This window comes from Sceloporus occidentalis, unplaced genomic scaffold (assembly GCF_023333645.1).
Source record: "Sceloporus occidentalis isolate IW3139 unplaced genomic scaffold, rSceOcc1.0.p SCAF_7, whole genome shotgun sequence".
Taxonomy (NCBI): Eukaryota; Metazoa; Chordata; class Lepidosauria; order Squamata; family Phrynosomatidae; genus Sceloporus; species Sceloporus occidentalis.
The window spans coordinates 80,805,615-80,826,850 of record NW_028316987.1 but is presented as its reverse complement, the minus strand read 5'-3'; the positions used below and the strand labels follow the sequence as shown (position 1 = coordinate 80,826,850).

The following is a 21,236-nucleotide window of genomic DNA, read 5'->3' as shown; positions in this document are numbered from 1 at the left end:
GGGCGAAATCATGTTATGGCAAGAATAGGTAGACTCTGGCCTCCAAAGGCCCCCATCTTGCCACAAGCATCTTCTTTTGTTATCTCTGATCACTGACTGGAAGTAAAAGAATCAGGGGCTATTTTGAGCCTGGAAGATGTTACATTAAACTGCATTCTAGTCTGCAGCCCCAAAAAGTGTTGTTTGGCACTAGCTTTTGGTTTGTTGCCTGGGAGGTCTTTGCATTGAAATGATCTCTGGTTTGCAGCTGAGGCTCACTCCTGTAGCATATACATGCTTAGATTCATAGAGTTGGAAGAGACCACAAGGGCTATCCAGTCTTCCAACTCTTAGAACTGAGCTGCTCTTTGCTTGCCTGAAAGCTGGCATGCTGGGACTTTCTCCTGAACAGACTGTGTATGAAACTGAGATGTGCTTTTTATGGTGAAGGGGAAAATGTACAAATAAATTAGATTTGGATTTAGATTTGCTGGGACTCAGAACACCTGCAAGAATGGAGGGGCCCATTAAGATGGTCTGGCCCAGGAGGCTTATGAATCTGGATGGATTTTTGATTACTCTAGGTGAGTTTTCTGCTGTCAGCTCAAATTCTTGATTGATCTCTGGAACTGGAAATGGCCACGTTGGTGGACATGATCATTCTGAAGTATTTTATCTCACAAAGTAGAGCCAAACTGCTCCCTGGTTTTCTAGGGAGCTGATGGCAATGAAAGAAGTAAGATAGGTGATTAGAGGGGCATTAGCAGAAAACTTGGAGAACATCCAATCAAACAGAGGTTATTGCTTACTCTGTGGCAGTAGAGATAGCGAAAGCAAATTTATTATCTACCTCTGTAGAGGCAGGGAGCCAATCTGAAGAGCTGTTTTGAGTTGTTAGGGTTTTTTTACACACAGGCCCAAGAGAGGAAAATTCAGTAGTCATGGGCGCAAGAGAGGAAAATCCAGAAAATTCAACAACCTGCTGCAAATTGCCCTGTTCTTTTCAGATAAAATCACTCTGATCTTCTCTGATTTGGATCCTATAATTGATAGAAATCCAGTGGTTGTAACTCTGATCTCTGCTTGTCCAGTGATAATGGATACTTTTCACTTTTTGCAACCTGAGGATGTGGACAGGTTTCTTGGAGATATGAGAGCCATCACATGTGTACTAAATCCTTACCCTTCCTGGCTTTTTAAAAAAGCTAGAGGGGGAAACTGGCTCAGTGGGTACAAGGAGTGGTTAATGCAGAATTCCAGCTTGCCTGAAAGAGGTTTTTGAAAACCATTACTAAACAAACAAACAAACAAAAAACCCCATCCCTGGATCCCACTATTTTGTATAATTATTGGCCAGTCTTTCCATTTTTAGGCAAGGTTCTGGAGTGTGTGACATCATCTCAGCTCCAGAGTTCCTACATGAAATGGATTATCTAGATCTGTTTCATTCTTGTTTCAGGCCTGGTTATGGGACAGAGATGGCTTTGGTCACCTTAGTGGCTGCCCTATGTCAGGACCTACAAAAGGAGAGTGTGTTCCTATTGGTTCTGCTGAACCTCTCATTGGCTTTCAGTATCATTTACCAAGGTTGTTGGTACTTTGATGGGAGACTGCCAGTGAATCCCAGATGCTGTAGGCTATATTTTAAAGGAAGGAACTGGAAAACCACCTATGTGTATTCCTTTCATAAGAAAACCCTATGAAATTAATGGGGTCACCATAAGGCAACAGGTAATTTGAAGGCACTTACACAGAGGAGAGGAAATTTCAGCTTCTATTATAAACTACACCCACTGGCAGCTGATGCCTACCATGTAAGGGCAATATTGAGTATACTTTGAGTTTTAGTACAAATGTTAAGGAGTTATCTAGGCCCAGAACATTATATCTCAAAGAAGTTCAGCACCTTGGATATTTCATTTAAAGTTTGGACAAAACCCCAGAGTGGACTCACGATGGCACAGACATGGGAGGCATTAGCCACTCCTGGCTTCACTTGCTGCTTGCTACTAAATGCACAGGAGCCATGTTTCCCTTGGTACCTGGCCATCCTAGTAGTTATGACAAATGACCCATAAAACTGTACATTACTATACTACTGTGAAAATTACTTATTAAAAACATATCCCATGACAATGTTCCTTTGGTGGCATCTCATAATAATAGCAATCAAATGATTTATCCTTCTCTCCTCTGTGAGGCATATTTCCCAACAACTTCACTTGATCACAAGTACAATGGCAACAGGTTAATGGAAAACTTTGCTTTTCAATAATACATTTGACAAAGCAGTGCTGTAAAACAAGAAATGCATTTGCTAGTGCTAGGCATATCAACTGTTTTATGGCAGTTTCACTTTTATAAGGCATTGTGCATTCCCTTTTTCTTTTAATACAACTGGGAAATTATGGGCAATAATATGTTGTCATCTGGCACCTCCTAAATTATTTACTAGCAACACACATTAAAATAGTCACAATCCTTTGACTGATTACATGGGAATTTGAGCAGATTTGGCATGGGTGTGAATCTTAACTCTCCAGAGGTTTCTGGACAACAAATCCCATCTACCTTAGCACAGCCAGTGGTGAGGCACACTGTGAGTTACAATCTAATAGTATCAATAGCAGCAGTAGGGTTGCATGGTTCTGCTAAAACCGTATACTTCCTTAATAATAAATCATGCAGCATTCAGTGTGATTTATTTTCATTAAAATATGCACTGGATCATCTCGTGGTACTACAATATTATCCACATTTACCTGGGAGTAAGTACAATTAAACACAGTGGGATTTACTTCTAAATATGCATGCATAGAATCAGGCTGATGTGTGCTTTGATGGCATCCACCTGTGAGACAAATAAAGGATTTTGTCTGGGATGGCAATCCTGGCAAGGGACCAAATAGAAAGCTCAGGTGTGGCATGCCTGCTGGCAATGATTTTTGGGCACATCCAAAAGATAAGGGAATTAGTACTTTAGGGTGGCCAGAAAGAGTCTACATCTTTAAAAATTGTGTGGAATTTCACTGTTACAAGCTAGTCTGGCTTAATAGCCCTAGAAGAAAATAGCAAAGATACAGAATGAATACTATGAAAATTCAAAGAAGAAAGTGCAAAAGCAGAGTTATAATTGGATATGAAGAAAATAAACATAATGATCACAGAAGATTTACATAACTTTAAAATGGATGGTGAAGAAATAGTTAAAGATTTTCTATACCTTGGCTCAGATATAAACCAAAATTAAGAGTACAGTCAAGCAATCAGAAGACTAAAACTTGTGAACACAATTATGAAGAAATGAGATAAGATTCTCAGGTGCAAAGATATATAATGGAATACCAAAGTCAGGACCATCCATGGTAGAGTATTCCTGATTTCTTTGTATAGTTGTGAAAAGTGGACAATGAAGAAAGCTGGCAGGAAGAGAACTGGCTCATTTCAGATGTGGTGCTAGATTAGCAAAAAGTTAAATGAAAGGATTCACGGGCAAATCAAGCTTGAAAATTTCCTACAAAACAAAATGACTAAACAGAGGCTATCATATTTTGGACATATCATGAGACAATATGACTAATTAGAAAAGATGGCAATGCTTGATAAACAGTAGAAAGTATGATGATTTAATTCTTTTAAAATGGTGGTTTGACATAGTTTTAAAAAATTATGGGAATCATACAGCCCTTTGGAAGTTGGTGAATTTCAACTTCCAGCATTCCTCACCTTTATCTATGGCTATGGGGATTTGCAATCCAACAACATCTGGAGAACCACATGATTCCCGTTCCCTCTTTTAAAGTAACAGACATCAGTAACCTCTTCCCTTTCCTTTTTACCCCACTCCCTACTAGAAATTCAACTGAAACTGAGCATACTGAACTGCAGGAATGATGAATACATTTCTTAAAAGTACCAGCATGACATTGACAAGTTTCCTAGGCCTTCAAAATGACTTATAGGTATGATCCTCTAAAAATAACAGGCTTGCATTTAAACTATAAGTTCTGTTGAAATTAATGGAACTAAGCTCTTGTATATCCAGTTTCAGAACAGAAATATTAACTCCCCACTGAGAGTAATTCCCCTTTAAACACTTAATTTCTTAGTTCCCAGTATGTATTTAATTAAAACATTTTTACAGATATAATTCAAGCTCATTTTTAGAAAGAGTAATTAATAATGAATGTACCACTGATTGTATTTGTGGGTCACCTTTCTGTAGAAAAAGACAAACATGCATACATGACTTCAAGGCTACCCATAATAATACAAATAAAATAAATTTAAATTAAACATATCAATTTTTGCTGGAGGGTGAGAATGGTTTATTATAATTATGCCTAAAAGTAGTATCAGATGGTATTCCAGATCAACTGTTTAGCAAAATAACTACTCTAGTTATGCATAGCTAAGTGGCACCTCCTGGCCCAACCTGGAGTCTCCCTAGCTCTCCTGTTGATCAAGGGCTCGTCTACACAATTTAAATATTCTTTATTCTATTTTAATAGAACGAGAACCCTCCACATGCAGTTTGGAGGAATTTGGGCTTTTTGTAGTGGGCAGAGGGTTGGGGACATCATCTCAAACTGCAGAAAAAGGAATAACTTTTTTTCCTGGAGTAGTTGTTGGGATGTGCATTATGGAACATGTGGTTGTTCTTCCTCTTTGCATGCTTCACATGCCTGAATACAAAGATGTTTGCCTGCTGTAGAAAGATAATGGAGAGGGAACTAAGGCGTGTTACAGACCGCCCAAAACGGCGGTCTGCCGCCGCCGCCATTTGCAGTGTGGAGGAGCCCCAGCGTACAAACCGTGTGGCTCCTCCGCGTTGCAAAAAGAAGCCCCAAAATGGCGCTTCTCTTTGCAGTGTGGTTATGATGCCGCGAAGCACCAATGGCACACTCGCGGCATCACTGGTGCTGCGCGACATGCGGATGCAACGCGTCCGCTACGTCAAGATGGCTGCCCCCGTGTGGATGGGCGCCGCCATTTTGTATGGACTTGGTCCGTACTAGGGTTGAGGGGCGTCCGGAAGTGATGCCCCTTTTCAACCCTACTACACCCCTTCCTAACCCTAATACACCCCTTTGGCGAGTCGGTAACGCGCCTATTTTAGCTTCAAGAGGAAGGGAGTTCCAGACCCTGGGTGCATCCAGAGTCCACTTTTGCATTTCCATGACATATATATTTGAGGACTGTGAGACCAAGAGAATAACTACCCCCAAGGATGTTATGCCTTGTGTAGGAGAGAATATGATCTCCCCTCTATAGTGAAGGACAAAAGTGAACATGTTGATTCAAAAAGCATGTTCCACTTCATTTAATGGGACTTGATCCCTCCCTATTCATTGTGCTTAGCGTTCTAGCCTAGAGCTGCTAATTTATTCACATTTATCTGGGAATTAGGCTGCTAAATACAGTGGGACTTATTTCTGAATACACATGCAAAGGATTGCTCTGTATGGCTGTAATACTATAGACACGTAGGAGTAAGTTCCTATTTAATAGAACAGGACACAATTCTGAGCAAATCTGTACATGACTGCTGTGTTTTATCTCATGGATTCTCATATGAACTCTGGGAAGCAGGCCATGATACACACCCATTTTACAGATGGAGAAGAGAGATAATATTTATCTGTAGTTAGTTAACTTTGTAGCTGAAAAAGAAACATGAATCTAAATGGCATTTTCCAAAACTGAGCACTTCTTTCCACTCAACACCAATCTTGAGATTTCCAGAAGTACATGCAGGAAAACACATAACTTCTCCACCCGTTATGAGATTGTTTTGAAGTATACTTTTCTTCTCTCAGCACTTGCCATCCAGCACTTACACCAACAGGCCACAGAACACACAAAAACTACGTGTACTGGTAGGATGGCTGGGTCTGATTGTGTATGCATTCGCTCACTAGCTTACTTGCTCAGGTAGAAAGGAGGTTTATTTTATTTTATTTTAATTTATTTACTTTATTTATATGCTGCCTTTCTCTCAGGATGGAACCCAAAGCAGCTTCCAGCACCAAAAATAAAAAAATGTTTACAAAAAGTTTTAAAACCAATTTAAAATTGCCACATTAAAACATGATAAAACTGATTAAAAATCATACAAAAGTTAAAAACAGATAAAATGTGCATCTAGATTAAGAGCCTTCTCTGCTAGTCCATTAAAGCTTGCTTAAATAAAAAGTTTTTTGCTTGCTGACAAAAGTAATGCAGCGAAGAGGACCAGCCCTGACTCTTGCGAAAGGGAGTTCTAGGGGGTGGGAGCAGCCACCGAGAAGACTCTCTCTCATGTCCTCACCAAGCAAGCCTGTGATAGTAGTGGACCAAGAGAAACCCTTCTCCTGAAGATCTTTGTGTTTTTACAGGTTAGTATGGGAGATCTTTCAGATAGTCTGGACCTAAGCTGTGTGAAGTGGGTGGTGGTGGTAGTAAGGAATGGTCGCGTCTCATTTTTATCCCATCCCAGCCCCTCTGTTTGTTTGCATGAGTGAGCAAGAGAATACGTGTGATGTGTGCAAATTAGGCTCAGTCACCCCACCAGTCTGGCTTCCTTCGAGTGACACTGGTGTTATTGAAGTCCTTGTTACAAGTGGCGTATGGCAATAACAGAGTCAGTGGCTAATACAGTTCTTCACGAATAATCATATCTGCATATGCTTAACCCACAAATGTGAAGGAATGACTGTAATTTGTACTCGGTTCTCCCCTGAGGAAATCCAAGCCACGGCAAGGAGGTGTGTATGTGTGTGCATGCACACTTGTTATGGCTTGGTTCTCCTCTGAGGAGAACTGGGCTGCAGCAAGGAGGGGCAGGGAGTGTGCATGCCCTCAGACCAGCTGAGCCTGCCCCACCTCATTGTGGAAGCCCTGCCCCTTCCGGTTCTAAAGCTTCGCCCCTGCCCTGCCCAATAGCCCCACCTCCCGCACCAGGTGACACCATAGCCTGGGATGCCACTGCCCAGTAGGCTCAGCCAAAAGCAAATCGCTGCAGTCTCTTTCAAGGTCCAAAACACACTGCAGAAATAATCCAGTTTGACTGCCCTGGCTAGGGATTCTTTGGGACTGTAGATTGTTGTGGCACCAGAGCTCTCAGAGAAGGCTAAATGTCTCACAAAATTTCCTAGCATTGAGCAGGGCATTTAAAGCCGTCTCAAACTGGATTATTTCTGCAGTGTGTTTTGGACCATAGTTCAACAACAACAACAAAAACTAAAACACCTCTATACAGATGCCTATATAGGTTCAATGGCACTTCAGTCACCAGAAAGTCAACATATTCTCAAATAAATAACTAAAACAAAACAGTGTTACAGTTCTAAACAAATGGTAACAAATGATATTTGAGATATACACAATCCAAAGGATAGCCTGGGACACAATGGCCAAATCAGTCAAGAACAGTCTGTATTAAAACACTGTTCAGTTCTGGAGTGGAGTAGCAGGTCTGGGCCTGAAGGCCTATGGCAGTCCTATGCACACCCATCAGTTCACTGGATCAGGCCACCTCCTTTATCACTTGATTTTGTTGGTTGTAGGAACCAACTTTGAGCGCTCTGGTGCTGGTGTCTTTGAGTTTCCCGTGTATGCCTCGACTTGCAAAGGAGACAAACTTTGCTGTAGAACTCTGGTCTCTCCTGGTATCTCAGCAAAAAGGATAGTTTTTTATAGCTAGCAAAGAACATCTCTGCAGCTTGAAACATTTGAAGCAATAGATGAGACCCCAAACAAAACCAATATCTAAGCCTGTATCTGCACTGCAGAAATAATGCAGTTTGACACCGATTTCACTGCCAAGGCTCCATCCTATGGAACTCTGGGGTTTGTAGTTTGATATGGCACCAGAGCTCTGAGACAGAAGATTAAAACTACAAATCCCAGAATTCCACATTGATTCTGTTGGATGGAGCCATGGCACTTAAAGTTAAAGCTTTATTTCTACAGTGTAGATCAGGGGTAGGCAACCTACGGCCCGCAAGAAGCGCGTGGGGCTGGTGGCTTCCTCTTTGGCCCCCGTGGGGCCCTGGCTCCGCAGAGGCCGAGGAGAGGCGAGCGGGGCCGCTGGCTTCCTGCTCGGCCCCTGTGGGACCCTGGCTCCGCGGAGGCCGAGGAGAGGCGCGCGGGGCCGCTGGCTTCCTCCTCGGCCCCCGTGGGGCCCTGGCTCCGTGGAGGCCGAGGAGAGGTGTGCGGGGAGGCAAGGAGGTGACTTGATGCCTCCGCGGGCTCCCCCCAGGGCTTTTGCCGACCCAGGCCTCTCCCTGGATGAAAAAGAGGAGGATGAAAAAGAGGAGGAGGAGGAGGAGGTGGAAAGGTGAGTCATTTCAGGTCTGCCTTGGTTTTTTTAATTAATTTTAAAAAATATGCAATACTTATTTTTGTTTTTTTATTTCATTATTTTTATTATTGCTTTTCATTTCATTTCATTATTTTTATTATTTCTGAAGGTGAGACAATGTGACTTTCCAAAGTGCTGTAACAAAGATCTGCTGTAACAATGATAGTGGTGATGATGATGATGATAATATCAGTCAGTTTCTGAGACATGCACTCACTCTTTCTGAAGGTGAGACACTGTGACTTTCCAAAGTGCATTTCTGTGTATTTTTGTTGCATTTATTGCTGAAAGGTCTGCTGTAACAATGATAGTGGTGATGATGATGATGATATCAGTCAGCACATGCCTCCTCCTCCTCCTCCTCGCAGGGCTTCGGTGGAAGCTCCGACCCCGGTGTGAGGCTCCGCCCCCAGAGGGTGGAAGCTCCACCCCCAGCATGCGGCTCCGCCCCCGGAGGGTGGAAGCTCCACCCCCCAGCTTCGGCCCCCCAATTGTCTGAGGGACAGCAACCCGGCCCCCAGCTCAAAAAGGTTGCCTACCCCTGGTGTAGATGCACCCTCAGGGAGATGGAAGAAGGAATATTTAAGTAACCTACTTGCTTCTAACCAGAAGGTGGATGCAGAGCAAAGTGGAGGGTGAGCCCTGCTGCCACAATGACTGGCCACATTACCGCACTACACTCTTATGGTGCTTCTATTCAACTTTTGCTGCTCTGGCTGCCTTGTGTTGCATTCTGGAATTTGTAATTCAGTGCAGCCTAAGAGGTCTCAGGCTGAGAATTCTAAATGCCCGCTCCCTAAACTGCAAATCCCAGGATGCAACAGGAGGCAGCCAGAGCAGTTAAAGTGGAATAGCAGTGCTAGAAGAGTGTAGTGTGGTAATATAATGGGAGGGAAGGAGGAAGAAGATAGAGAATCCTGGAATTTGTAGCTTGAAAAGGTCTTTCACCTTTTCTGTCCAAAGAGTGCTGGCACCTCACAAAGCTACAATTTCCTGGAGTCTGTAGGATGGAGCCCAGGCAGCTAAAATGATGTCAAACTGCACAGTGTAGATGCACCTTAGGATCGGGGGGGGGGGGGGGCTTCCACCACAACCACAATGTTTGCACGACCAAAGTACTCCTACGGAATAAACGTGAGTCAGAAAACAAACCTGGCGGGAATAAAACAAACTTTCAGTGGGGGAAGAGCAGTGGGGGAAACAAACAAAAGGGGGGAAAAGACAGATAGAGACATCATATTAAAATGACCCCCCCAACCCAGTGTGTGAAGAGGGTGTTGGGCGATACAAAATAAAGAGAGAAAATCAGACTCTGCCTGCTGTGTGAAAAGTGTGGAGGGGGGTACAAAAAAGTCAAATCAGATTGTATCAAATTGTGTGAAGAGTTTGTGTGGGGGGAACAAAATAAAGAGAGAAAACTCAGATTAAAATGACCCCTCCATGTGTGAAGAGTGTGTGTGTGGAAACAAAATCAAGAGGGGGAAATCAGATTAAAATGACATCCCTCCCCACTCAACACCAAGAGTTTCGAGTTGGCAAGTTTGTCAAGAACAGGGTGAGCCATGGTCCACTCTGCCAAGGAGGCCAAGGCATCCCCAAACGTAGAACATTCAAGAAAATGTAGCACATGGCCAAGGAAACATCTACAAAGACTTATACAAATATAAATTCCTGCTTCTTCATCCTGCTCCTTTTGGAATTCCTCTTGGAGAGAAGGCTGAAATGGGGTCCAGGTCTTCCAAAAGGAGGAGCAGGACTTCTGCTCAGCCTGAAAATGGAGGATACTTTTGGAATGCCACCTGAGGAGAAGGCTGAAATGGAGCCCAGGTCCTGGAAAAGGAGGAGGAGGTGGACCTTTGGAAGGCCACCTGGAGAGAAGGCTGAAATGGAGGCCAGGTCCTCCAAAAGGAGAAGCAGGACCTCTGGGCACCCTGAAAATGGAGGCCAAGTCGTGGCTAAAGAGCAGGAGGGCTGGTCCGCCTGAAAAGGGAGGACACTTTGGAAGGCCACCTGAGGAGAAGGCTGAAATGGAGGGCAGCTCTTCCAAAAGGAGGAGCAGGGCTTCGGGTCGGCCTGATCCTGGGAAAAGAGGAGGAGGTCTGGTCAGCCTGAAAAGGGAGGACACTTTGGAAGGCCACCTGAAGCGAAGGCTGAAATTGGCGGGCAAGTCCTGGAAGAGAATAGCCGGAGGAAGTCTGGTGGTCACTCCGCCTGGTCCAGAAGAAGAGAGAAGGAGACAGCCCTTTCCCTTGCCTTGCCTTGCCTTGCCTTCCCTGGGAGTGAGTTGGAGAAAGAGGAGGAGGAGACGCCGAACAGGTGGCCAGAGGCGGCGGCGGCGGTGGAGGGAGGGCGCGCCAGGGAAGGAGCCCAAGAAGACTGAGCCAGAGCTGGAGGACTGAGGAGCTGCTGCTGCTGCTTGCCTTTCTCGGGCCCCCAGCATGTGAAGGCCCCCCGAGAAGCCCCGCTGCCCTCCTGGCCCGCCGGCCTCCAGCTTGGGCCCGGGTCCCTCTGGGACTAGTTTCCTGGGTCGGAGGGAGGCTCTTTTGGGGGGAGGAGCAGCAGCAGCAGCAGCAGCAGCAGCCCTGGCCGCCTGAGGCTCCGACTTGGAGAGGCCGAGGAGGAGGATGAAAGTGACGGTGTGCTTCGGGCGGACCCGGGTGGTCGTGCCTTGCGGGGAAGGGAAGATGAAAGTTTTCAGCCTGGTGGAGCAAGCCGTGACCAGGTACAGGAAGGCCATCGCCAAGGTGAGCAGCAGCAGCAGGAGGAGGGCCTGGGGTCGGAGGAGGGGAAAGGGGGTCCTTTGGGGAGGAAGGAGGGAAGGAGGAAGAAGAAGAAGAAGGAGGAGGAGGAGAGCAAGCGCGCCTGGCTCAACATGGCGCTTCCTGGCCAAGGGAGGCTGGGGAGACTGGCGAGAGAACAGGGGAGGAAGAAGTCGAGGCCAAGAGGCAGCCCAAGGGGCTCCTGGGGTCGGTTGGGGGCCCTCAAGGAGGAGCAGGCCTTCCAAAATGGAGGAGCTTCCTCCCAAAGGCTCCCAGGGCAGCCCCTCCGACAAAACCCTCCCGAGAAAGACGAACTTTAGCCTTGGGATGGGAGGACATTTTGGAAAACATGCCCCTGGGCAAAAAAGGGGTGGAAAAGGAGGACGGCTGCTGGGAATGGAGGACTGGGGCCCGAGGGGGACTAGTCTCCTCTCCTCCACTCCCCCAGTTCAGGGCTGGGAGTTGTAGTGGAGCCAGGACTTGGTGGAGCTCCCCTGGGAGAGAGAGGGTTGTTCCCCCTTCCTCTTGCTCTGCTCCCGGTTCGACTTGGAAACAGCCCCTAGGGGCCTTTGGAACATCAAGTTTTCCTTCCAGCGGGGTTCGCTTTGCTGGAGGGGAAGATGGCCTCTGGGCTCCTGGCCGCCCAGGCGCTGCTGGGACGAGCTGAGAGTCATTTCGCCCTCCCTTCCTTTTGGAGAGAGCAATCGGGCTTCTGGCTTGAAAACTCTCTCTCTCTCTCTCTCTGTATTTGTGGTGCCTTCAGGGGACTGAAACTCTCTGTTGTGTTGCTGTTGTCGCCTCTGCTTCGGTTGTTTTGGTTTTCTCCTTCTTCCCTCGTGGAGGGCTGGATCCCCATTGCAGAAATAACCCGGTCTGACACCACTTTAACCGCCCTGGCGCCATGCTGTGAAACTACAACCCCCAGAATTCCATAGCATGGCGCCAAGGCAGTTAAAGTGGTGTCAGACCGGGTTATTTCTGCAATGGGGAGCCTAGTCGAGGAGAGTTGGCTGTGATTTCCTTCCTCCTCCCAGGTCCAAACCACACTGCAGAAATAATCCACTTTGAGACCGCTTTAACTGCCCTGGCTCAGTGCGAGGGGATCATGGGAATTGTAGTTTATTGTGGCACCAGAGCTCTGACAGAAAAGGCGAAATGCCTCACCAAACTACAGTTCCCAGAATTCACTAGCATGGAGTCAGGGCAGTGAAAGCGGTCTCTGGATGATTTTTGCAATGTGTTTCGGGACCTAAATCTTTCCCCCCAAAGCTGGTATGTTTGGAAACTGTCAGAGGAGAAGCCTTTTTTCCTCATGGCTAGTTCTTAGAGAAGGAGTCCTGTCAGTCTCTTGCAACCTAAAAAGGAGGAAGGAAAGAAAGAAAAGATGGGGGAAAGGAAGGGGAAAGAAAAGAAAAAAAGGAGGGGGAAAAGAAAGAAAGAAATAGAATTGTGGCACCAACTTTAAGCCTAAAGTCCAAAACACGCTGCAGAAATAATCCAGTCTGAGACTGCTTTAACTGTCCTGGCTCAATGCTAAGGAATTCTGGGATCTGTAGTTTTGTAAGACATTTAGCCTTCTCTGGCAGAGAGCTCTACAATTCCCAGGATTCCCTAGCATTGAGCCAGGGCAGTTAAAGCAGTCTCAAACTGGATTATTTCTGCAGTGTGTTTTGGACCTAACTCTTTTTTATTGTCAGTATCAACCCACCTCTAAAGCAGGAGCGAGTGCTATGAAGGCCCCAGATATAAAGCGTATTTAATGCCATGACGGGATTGGGATCACATGGAGTAGGATCTCGAAAGAGGCAAATCATGTCCTTTGCCCTAAATGTTCAAAGGACTAGGCGAGATGATACAGTTGTTTCAGATCTTTCCAGTAGCCAGTTGGTGTGGATGTGTGAAACTTCTTTGCCACTTGGCAATTGTTGCACGGGATTGTGCTTCTTAGTTGTTGCACGGAAAGTTGCCACATTGGCCAAGGTTTGCTCCCAGAGAAATTTTGTTTCCTTGCTTTCTTGTCCCTCTCCGCCATCGTCCAAGTTTTTCCTCCTCTGCCTTTCCCTCTCCCTGCTGCGGTTTCTGCAGAAGACTTGAAATCCAGCCCCAGGCTTTCCAGCTAGTCCAGGCCCGAGAGAAGGGAAGGAGGGAGGGAAGAAGGGAAGAAGAGGGGGAACACTAAACAAGAAATCATGGAGTCCACATGCCTGTTCACAAGCGTGGAGTTTTTATGTTGCCAAAGCATGTGCTTTGTCTGACTTCTTTTCCATTTCTTTTAAAGATGAAAAATAGATTCGCTCATCCAGTGCACACGTTCAACCAGGATAGTTTACTCCTTCCTTTTCTTTTGGAAAGAGAAGCTTTCTTTTATTGAAAAAACAAACTGCTATTGCTGTGGCTTCAAGCACATTTTGCCCAGTCAGGGCAATACATACCCGCTCTGCATTTTCAGAAAAAACACTCAGTGTGGAAGATACGTACATATTTGTTTTGTTGCTGTATAGGCAGTGGCAAGGTGAGGGAAGGATAAAGCAGCAAGGTATTCCAAGGGTGGAAATCATTATTGCATATCGCTTGGGATCATGCCTGGTTCGTTGTTCTTGAGCATACAGTCTGTTACCCAAAAGTTGCCCTCCTACTTTACTTGGGTTGTTCCTGGTTTTGTGCAGGGACACCCCTTCTGTCTCCAAAGCATAAACATAACCTGAAAGATGCCCAATTTGGGGGGGAAATGTGGGATAGTAGCAGTAGGAGCCAGTGTGACATTGGTTTGAGTGTTAGATTGCAACTCTGGAGTAGTAATAGTGGCTTTGATGATAATTCAGTCTTGGAACAATACATAGACATTTAAAAAAGCATTCAGTGCCTTTCCCTCTGCAACGAACTGTCATTCATTAAAAATATACAGTACAGTCCTTTTATAACAAGAAAACAGCCATTTCTATACCATTTCTTTTTGGTCGTGTTCTCATTGCAGACTTTCATTCAGGGTCCAAAACTGCAGAACTAATCCAGTTTGAGGCTGCTTTAAATGCCCTGGGAATTCTGGGAGCTGTAGTTTTGTGTGAGATTTAGTCTTCTCTGTTTGAGAGTGCTGGTGACACAATAAACGACAATTCTCAAGATTCCCTAGCATGAAGACAGGACAGTTAAAGTGGTCTCAAACTGGATTATTTCTGCAGTGTGTTTTTGGACCCATAAGATCTAGATCCTTCATTCTGTAGCTTGGGTGACTCTTTAGGGATTGGGATTGGGAAAAAGCTCTGGTCATTATAGGGATGGATCTCACTGAAGAAATTTGAGTAACTCAACCAACTTCCTGATCTGTTTTCAAAGTTGGCCTTAAAAATACAAAGTCACACTTGGTCTAAGAGCAACAGACACATATATCTTGGCCCGTAGCACTTTGCCTTTGCCAGACCTTTGGGAAAAGCAGATAGACAAAATTAAATGTTCTCCTATTAAGAAAAGAAGCAACTTTTTTTCTGTTGCACATGAAATCAATCTCTTGGAAAATGAGATGTGTGGACATCTAAGAAGCAAGCTCTTTTAACAAGGTGGGATTTTTTTATGGGCGGCCCTTATCCATGGATTCTGCATCTATGGATTCCATCATCAATGGTTTGAAAATATTTAAAAAACAAACAAACCCCAAAGCAAACCTTGATTTTGCCATTTTTCAAACAAGGGCCATCATTTTACCATGCCATTTAATATAAATGGGAATTGAGCATCCACGGGTTTTGGTATCCACAGGAGGTCCTGGAACCAATTTCCAGCAGATACCAAGGGTCCAGAAGTACAGCTCTCCAAATCCCCCAGCCAGCTATGCCAAGTAAAAAATTCCAGATTCTCTTGTGTACAGTTTGATCCCTCCCCTCCCCAAAATATAAGAACATTCCCTGCTGTGAATATTGCTGGTCTCTAGCAATAGGTGAGCTCAAGGGGTTGTGAGTCATATTAGAGAGGCTGGTAGAGATAGCATGTTGCCTGGAAAACCACCAGCCAGAACAAAAGGAATGGGATTGTTGTTTTTATATTATCTTCAAATGCTCAGCATCATTTCAGCCAGATGTGAGATGCTGTCCCTGCCCAATGGGATTTCCCTCTTGAAACAGGGAGGCTGCTTGATGGTTGCTCAGGTACCTTGGGAGCACTGCGTTATATGCACAATAGGCTGGAAAGTTGTAACTGTTATGCATGTTAGAGTCTTGATGATTGCAAATTATGCCCTTAAAAAAACAAATAACAACATTGCTACATTTTTAAATTTTTTTCCTTTTTTTTATAGAAAAAGACAAACATACACAGTCATAATAACATAACACAACAAATACAACATCCACCATCACATCCTACTACGAATAAATCCTAATCTCTAACCACATCTAACATAAAACATAAAACCAAAAAAGAGGTTCTAACATTGCTACATTTTTGGCTTGTTGTACATTGGGCCTGTCACCTCATCTCATATCCTCAAGGGAAGGAGAAAATAAAATCTCTAGGGAAGAACATTTAATTGAAAATAGCATACTTTTGTTTGTGAAGTTGGTCCCTGTCGTTCCAGGCTACTTTGGAGTGGCTACTATAGACTATTTATGTCCAAAACAGAGGCTGGATAGCTTTCTTTATTGGGGTTACAATTCCCATCTATAAATTACAGCAGAGCATTTCATGCATTTGATGATGTGCTCTGTAGACTGTGAAAGCTTTTTTGTTATGTTATTCAAGTCATTTCTGACCTATGGTGACCTTATGGGGTTTTCTTGGCACAAATTCTTCAGTGGGGTTTGCTATTGGCATGCTCTGAGGCCAAGAGAGTGTCACTTTCCCAGGGTCACCCAATGGGTTAACCTGGATGGGACTTGAACCCTTGTCTGTTGGAGCCCTAGTCCCAAACCCAAAACCCACTACACCATGCTGGCTGCCTCCATAAAAACTTATAACAAATTTTGTTAGCTTGCAAGGTGCTAAGGATATTCCTGTCTGTTTTCATTTCTAAAATATTTCAGAGTTGGAATTTTCTTTTGCTCTGCGTTGCCATTATGGCTGGATTTGGTATTACAGAGAGACAGAGTCTGGAATAGTTACTTTTGGGGGATCTACAACTCCCATAACCTAACAAATATAGCCACTGCTGGACAGATACCCCCAGCCTTGCTTTCCCAGTGAGTGTACTCGTATGGTATTCTCATTTGTGAATTTGTGTTTGTAACTTTGTATGTTTAGAAGCACTTGACTGTAGGTCTAAGAAATCAATATGCAGAAGAGTCCCTTTGGTTTTAGAGAGAGAATGCCCTCTCCCTGATGTGTCAATTCTGTGCCTATCATAGGAATTTAATATGGATGGTGCTTTCATGCAACTAGTCTTCTGAAATGGTACAAAATTTTCAGGTGGTTTCAATGGACACCTTTCTGAGTGTCTGAATGTCATGAGAAGTTGTGATGAAAGTGGATGGGAAAATTGACAGTAAATTTATCTCTAGATATTAGGGGTTTCCTTGTAATAGAGATTGTTGAGGCATCTCCTATAAACATAGGTCCAAAACACACTGCAGAAATAACCCAGATTTCATTAGACATACCCCGTCGTTGCTTTTCATTCTTTGCCCTGCCTCTGGTCCCTCTGTGAATACCCTGAAATATAGATTTGTTAGCAAGCATATTTTTTCTTCTTAGATGTGTCTGTGAATAGGATGTGCTTTAAGCACTGTTTGAATAATGATATTTCAAACTCATTAAAGTTTTTTTAAATGTCTGACCAGAACACAGAAAGTGCTCTGTAACTAACAGATGTGATGGATAAATCCCATGTATATTTACTATAATGTATTTGCTTTGTCTCTTACTTCTGTATCCATATCTTACCTGAGTGTGTGTGTGTACATACCTTCAAGTTGCCTGTCAGCTTATGGCAACCCTACCTCTGTTGCTCATGCTTTTCAAAGAATTTCCTTTTGGTCAAGTGTGCATAGAATTGCAGCCCAAAGTTTTAATGTTATAGTAATTTGGGATAAAGCCTCATTGACTATAGTGGAGTTTACGAATACATCTGAGTAAAAATGCAGAGGTCTGCAATATAAAATATCTCACTGTTCTAAGTTCTGCTTTGTAAGAATATGCCATGTGGGATGTACCAAACTGTTCCAGTTTGGCCTTCCTTTTTCAAAAAACAGGCTCACATGATGTCAGTCTGTCAGAGACCTATTCTGTAAAATTAAAAAGCAAAGCTTGAATTCACAGGTGCTGATAATAGGAAGCTGTATTCAAAATTAAGCCGACTATAATGCAAATGACATCTTTTGTTGCTGTTGGAATGAAATTATGCTAGGAAAATGAAAAGTTAATTATATAGTAAGAGACAGAACTTGCTATAAAAAAGAAGAGTTAAGAAAACATGTATGACTAAATGTACCTTTTTCCTTTGTCTATTGTGCTTTATAATAATGGAGAGATTGAATCATGTCTGGTCCTTTCACTTCCAGTTGTGGATCCAAACCCATGGAAGTGGAAATTGTACCTCCCTTTAAATGAAGTATAGTTTGTATGCAGTTTAGGCATACTAAGTGCCCATGGGTTCTGTGTATTTATGTATATTCAGAAACAATCCACAGATTTTTAAATCACACATCTTTTAGTTTCTAAACTTTTTCTGTTTCCTTCACAGTGTTCTGTTGTTTTGTGCTAACCCTTTTCATAGGGTTTCGTGTTGATATTTATTCAGAGATGCTTTACTGTGAAATAAACCTCTTTCAGGATCTCAGGTAGTTGGTATGTGTACATGATCCAGGAGTTTGGATTGTAGACATGCTCTGAGAGTAGCTGCTTTTTTTTTTTTAAAAAAAAAAACACTTTTCTTCTTTCTTTTCTTTTTTTCTTGTATTTGGTGCTTGGGTGAATAAATGAGCACAAACCATCAATGCCTGTTTCACTTGAGAATATTGTACATACATTTGAGTGCATGGCTATTTATCCCCTTACTAGTGTCACATCTAAAATATTAAGAGTACAGCTAGCATCACCAAGAGCCTAACTAAGTGGTATTAGCTACATCTTTGAATTTGAGGCTCATCATCTCTTCCTTGTCCTCGTCCTCTTCAGTACACATCTGAGCAGGGTCAACCCTGGGGTATATTTCAGAGGAAGGGAACTGGTAAAACCACCTCTGAGTACTCCTTGCCCAAGAAAACCCTATGAAATTCATGGTGCCACCATGGGTTGATAGATGACTTGAAGGCACTGTATTTTTAATTAGATGCATCCAAATTATGCAAATGAAGACATTCTGTATTTAATGAAGTAAATGTGTTCTTGGGCTTCACTTCTTTAACAGAAACTTGGGTACCAGAGGTAGAAATAATTTGGAAAGAAAAGGAATAGGTTCTACAAAAAAGCGAAGAATACAACATGTTTCAGAAAACTTTTTATTCAAACATTATACACATGTGAAATGAAACAGCAATGTCTGGTAAGCCTTGCATAACTAAACAAAAACATTTTGAATCTTCTAAAGGCCACTTGAATGCTTCTTCCAAAATGCATCCTGGGATGACTGGTTTTTCCCCCAACAGCCTCTACTTTTCTTAGGATTTCTATTATGGTAGTGGAACTTACAGATCTATGCTTTTCCAATATGCTAGGATAGTTTATCAGGTTTTCTGTACTTTCCCCTTTTCTTTCTGTTTTGCTCTTCACATGTGTTCAATAGGTGATTCTGGAGGAAGCTATTTGCCTCACCTATTGTAGATGAACAAAGACCGCTTCAATAGGATTGTCTAGAGTTGAATCCCATTCTTTCCCAGCTTAAGTTTTATTGCATTGTTTATTGCGGACACACTGCTGCAAACTAACACTGAAAGTCTTTCTCTAGCCCTCCTTCACCACCCTCCCAATGCCAAGGTTGCCTCCCAATCCACTTCCAGTTGGACAGAGGACAAGAAAAGTGGGGTAGCTGGACTGGGCTTGCATAAAAAGACTTTGTAAAAACAAGTTTGTTTGTTTTTTGCTAGAGGATTCATTAATTGGGGTATTCCTGAATATCTTTTGCTATACTGCTTTTCAAAAGTTATCAGAAGTGGTCCCCTCTTTTCAGTTCATTGCCCATACCTTCTATGTGTGACTTTGGAAATATTTTACTGTATTTGTGTTGCTGGTCCTCCCCCGACCCCACACATGGATGGCAAACAAAGAGCTAATGTTCTGAATGTCATATCAAAGTAACAATTTTGGGTCAGAATTATTAGTAATACAAATATACAATATCCATCTTTACATTCTTTTTAATACTTGCTCAAAGACATATTTTGTTTAACCCACCTCAGGGTTGCTTTTGTTTGGAGAGTTGGTGTTTTGTCTTGTGTCCACCCAGAAAAGTTCCTGAAACATCTCCTATTGGTTTTGTATGTTGTTCTTCTCAGCATAAAACAGTTTTTCCCAACCTAGTTCTCCCTCCCCCAAAAAGTCTTGGGAAGTTTCAATCTTGGGGAGCTTCTGAGAGTTATAATGCAATAGAGCTGGAGGGCACCAGATTGAGGAAGGCTGGCTTGAAGCCTGTGAACTTCATCCTTGCTGGTTCACCTCATGGCTCTTACTTCTTGCATAACTGGTTTTTGATCCTGTGGGAATTATACCTGTTCAGAAATTATACAGCCTTTAATGTTTTGGCTCTGGATAAGGCGTCTAACAAAAGCTGTACTCAAGTGTCAATTGTGAATTTATCCAAAGTCTTCATAGGTCCAAAACATACTGCAGAAATAATCTAGTTTGAGACTCTTTAACTGCCCTGGCTCAATGCTAAGTAATTCTGGGAACTGTAGTTTTGTGAGATATTTAGCCTTCTCTGTCAGAAAGTTCTGATGTGACTACAATTCCTAAATGCATCTGAGGAAGACTGAGGTCTATGAATGCTCATGCTGCCAATTCCTTTCTTTCGGTATGTTTCTTATAGCATTTACAAATTGAGGCAAACATTATCATATTCTGGGAGAATCATTGAGTCTCTGAATAGGCTGAATGTGGTCAAGACGTGTGCTGGAGAATTAATGATCTGATTTAATTATCTAATCTGAAGAGGTCTGGACCAGACCTGCTTTTTTAGCCAGTGCCCATGCTCACTGGAAAATTCTGGGAGTTGTAGTCCAATTTTGCTCCCAAATTGTGGTCCAAATGCATCTTTTGCTGATATTATTTTGCTCATATCAGCAAATATATGCAGTATGTGGGAAGATGTGGGTGGCTTGAATCGGGTGCCTCAAGTTGATCTGCTTCTCACAACACACCTGGATTGCAGCTGGATCCAGCATTGCAAAACCTCAGAAAGTGAGTTTACTCTCTAGTGCTGAAAACATCAGTCTGGATCTGTGATGAAGGTATCAAATTAATATCTGCCTGGGCTTGATGGCAGTAATAATATTACTTAACCACTTTAGAATCCACAAAGCTGTTCACATGTATTATCTCGGTAATCCTTGAAACAACACTGCAAAGTAGGTAGTGTTATTATTTCCATGTCACAGATGGGAACACTGATATTGAGACAAAAGTGGCTTTGCGCGGGAGGAGTTTTGAACCAAATACTGTCTGGATCACAGTAAAATTATAGTCCTTTTCAGCCTTCTATAACCTAGTGTCCTTTTTGTTTTGTTTTAAGACTACAGAACGTATCAGCCACAGGTGACATAGTCACGGTTTAGAGATTATGCTTGTTGTAACCCCAAGCATCTGCAGAGCACAAGCTTGAGAGAGGCTGCTCCTGTACACTAAGTTTGGAAGAAGTCTTGAGTTGGGAAAGGGATCTGCTTCTGAATAAATATGCATAGAACTGTACTGCTAATTCCCTAACACTGCAAATCTTGGATTTCCATGCATCAGTCCTTTTGGCCTTGTAGTATGAGCTTCTGATTTTCCACCCTCTTCCATGCTGCTGGAATGTCATGCAAGAATGTAAGAAGAGTTGCAGCTTGCAAGGCGATACTTTTTTCTAAAGTAATATGAGATTATCATGTAAATGCAACAAAATGTGCATTAGCAGCATCTTGTGTCCCCTTAAAGGCTAACACATCTGTTGTGGCACAAATGTGTATTTTGAAAAATATGGAAGGGTAAACCTATAGATGACTACTCAGAAGTAAGGCCCACTGTTCCTTTGAACCTCC

General features: G+C 43.2%; 1 protein-coding gene across 2 annotated transcripts in view; it reads left to right on the top strand.

Annotated features, from left to right (window-relative positions):
• The first annotated feature begins 10,721 nt into the window (after window positions 1-10,721).
• The window catches only part of LOC149310016 (partitioning defective 3 homolog), a 654,223-nt gene continuing 643,708 nt past the window's right edge, over window positions 10,722-21,236 (top strand). For both annotated transcript variants that reach the window (XM_089533491.1, XM_089533492.1), the window contains exon 1: window positions 10,722-11,067. In XM_089533491.1, coding sequence (XP_089389617.1) covers window positions 10,948-11,067 — 120 coding nt within the window. In that variant the 5' untranslated portion in view covers window positions 10,722-10,947. The remainder of the gene's footprint in view (window positions 11,068-21,236) is intronic.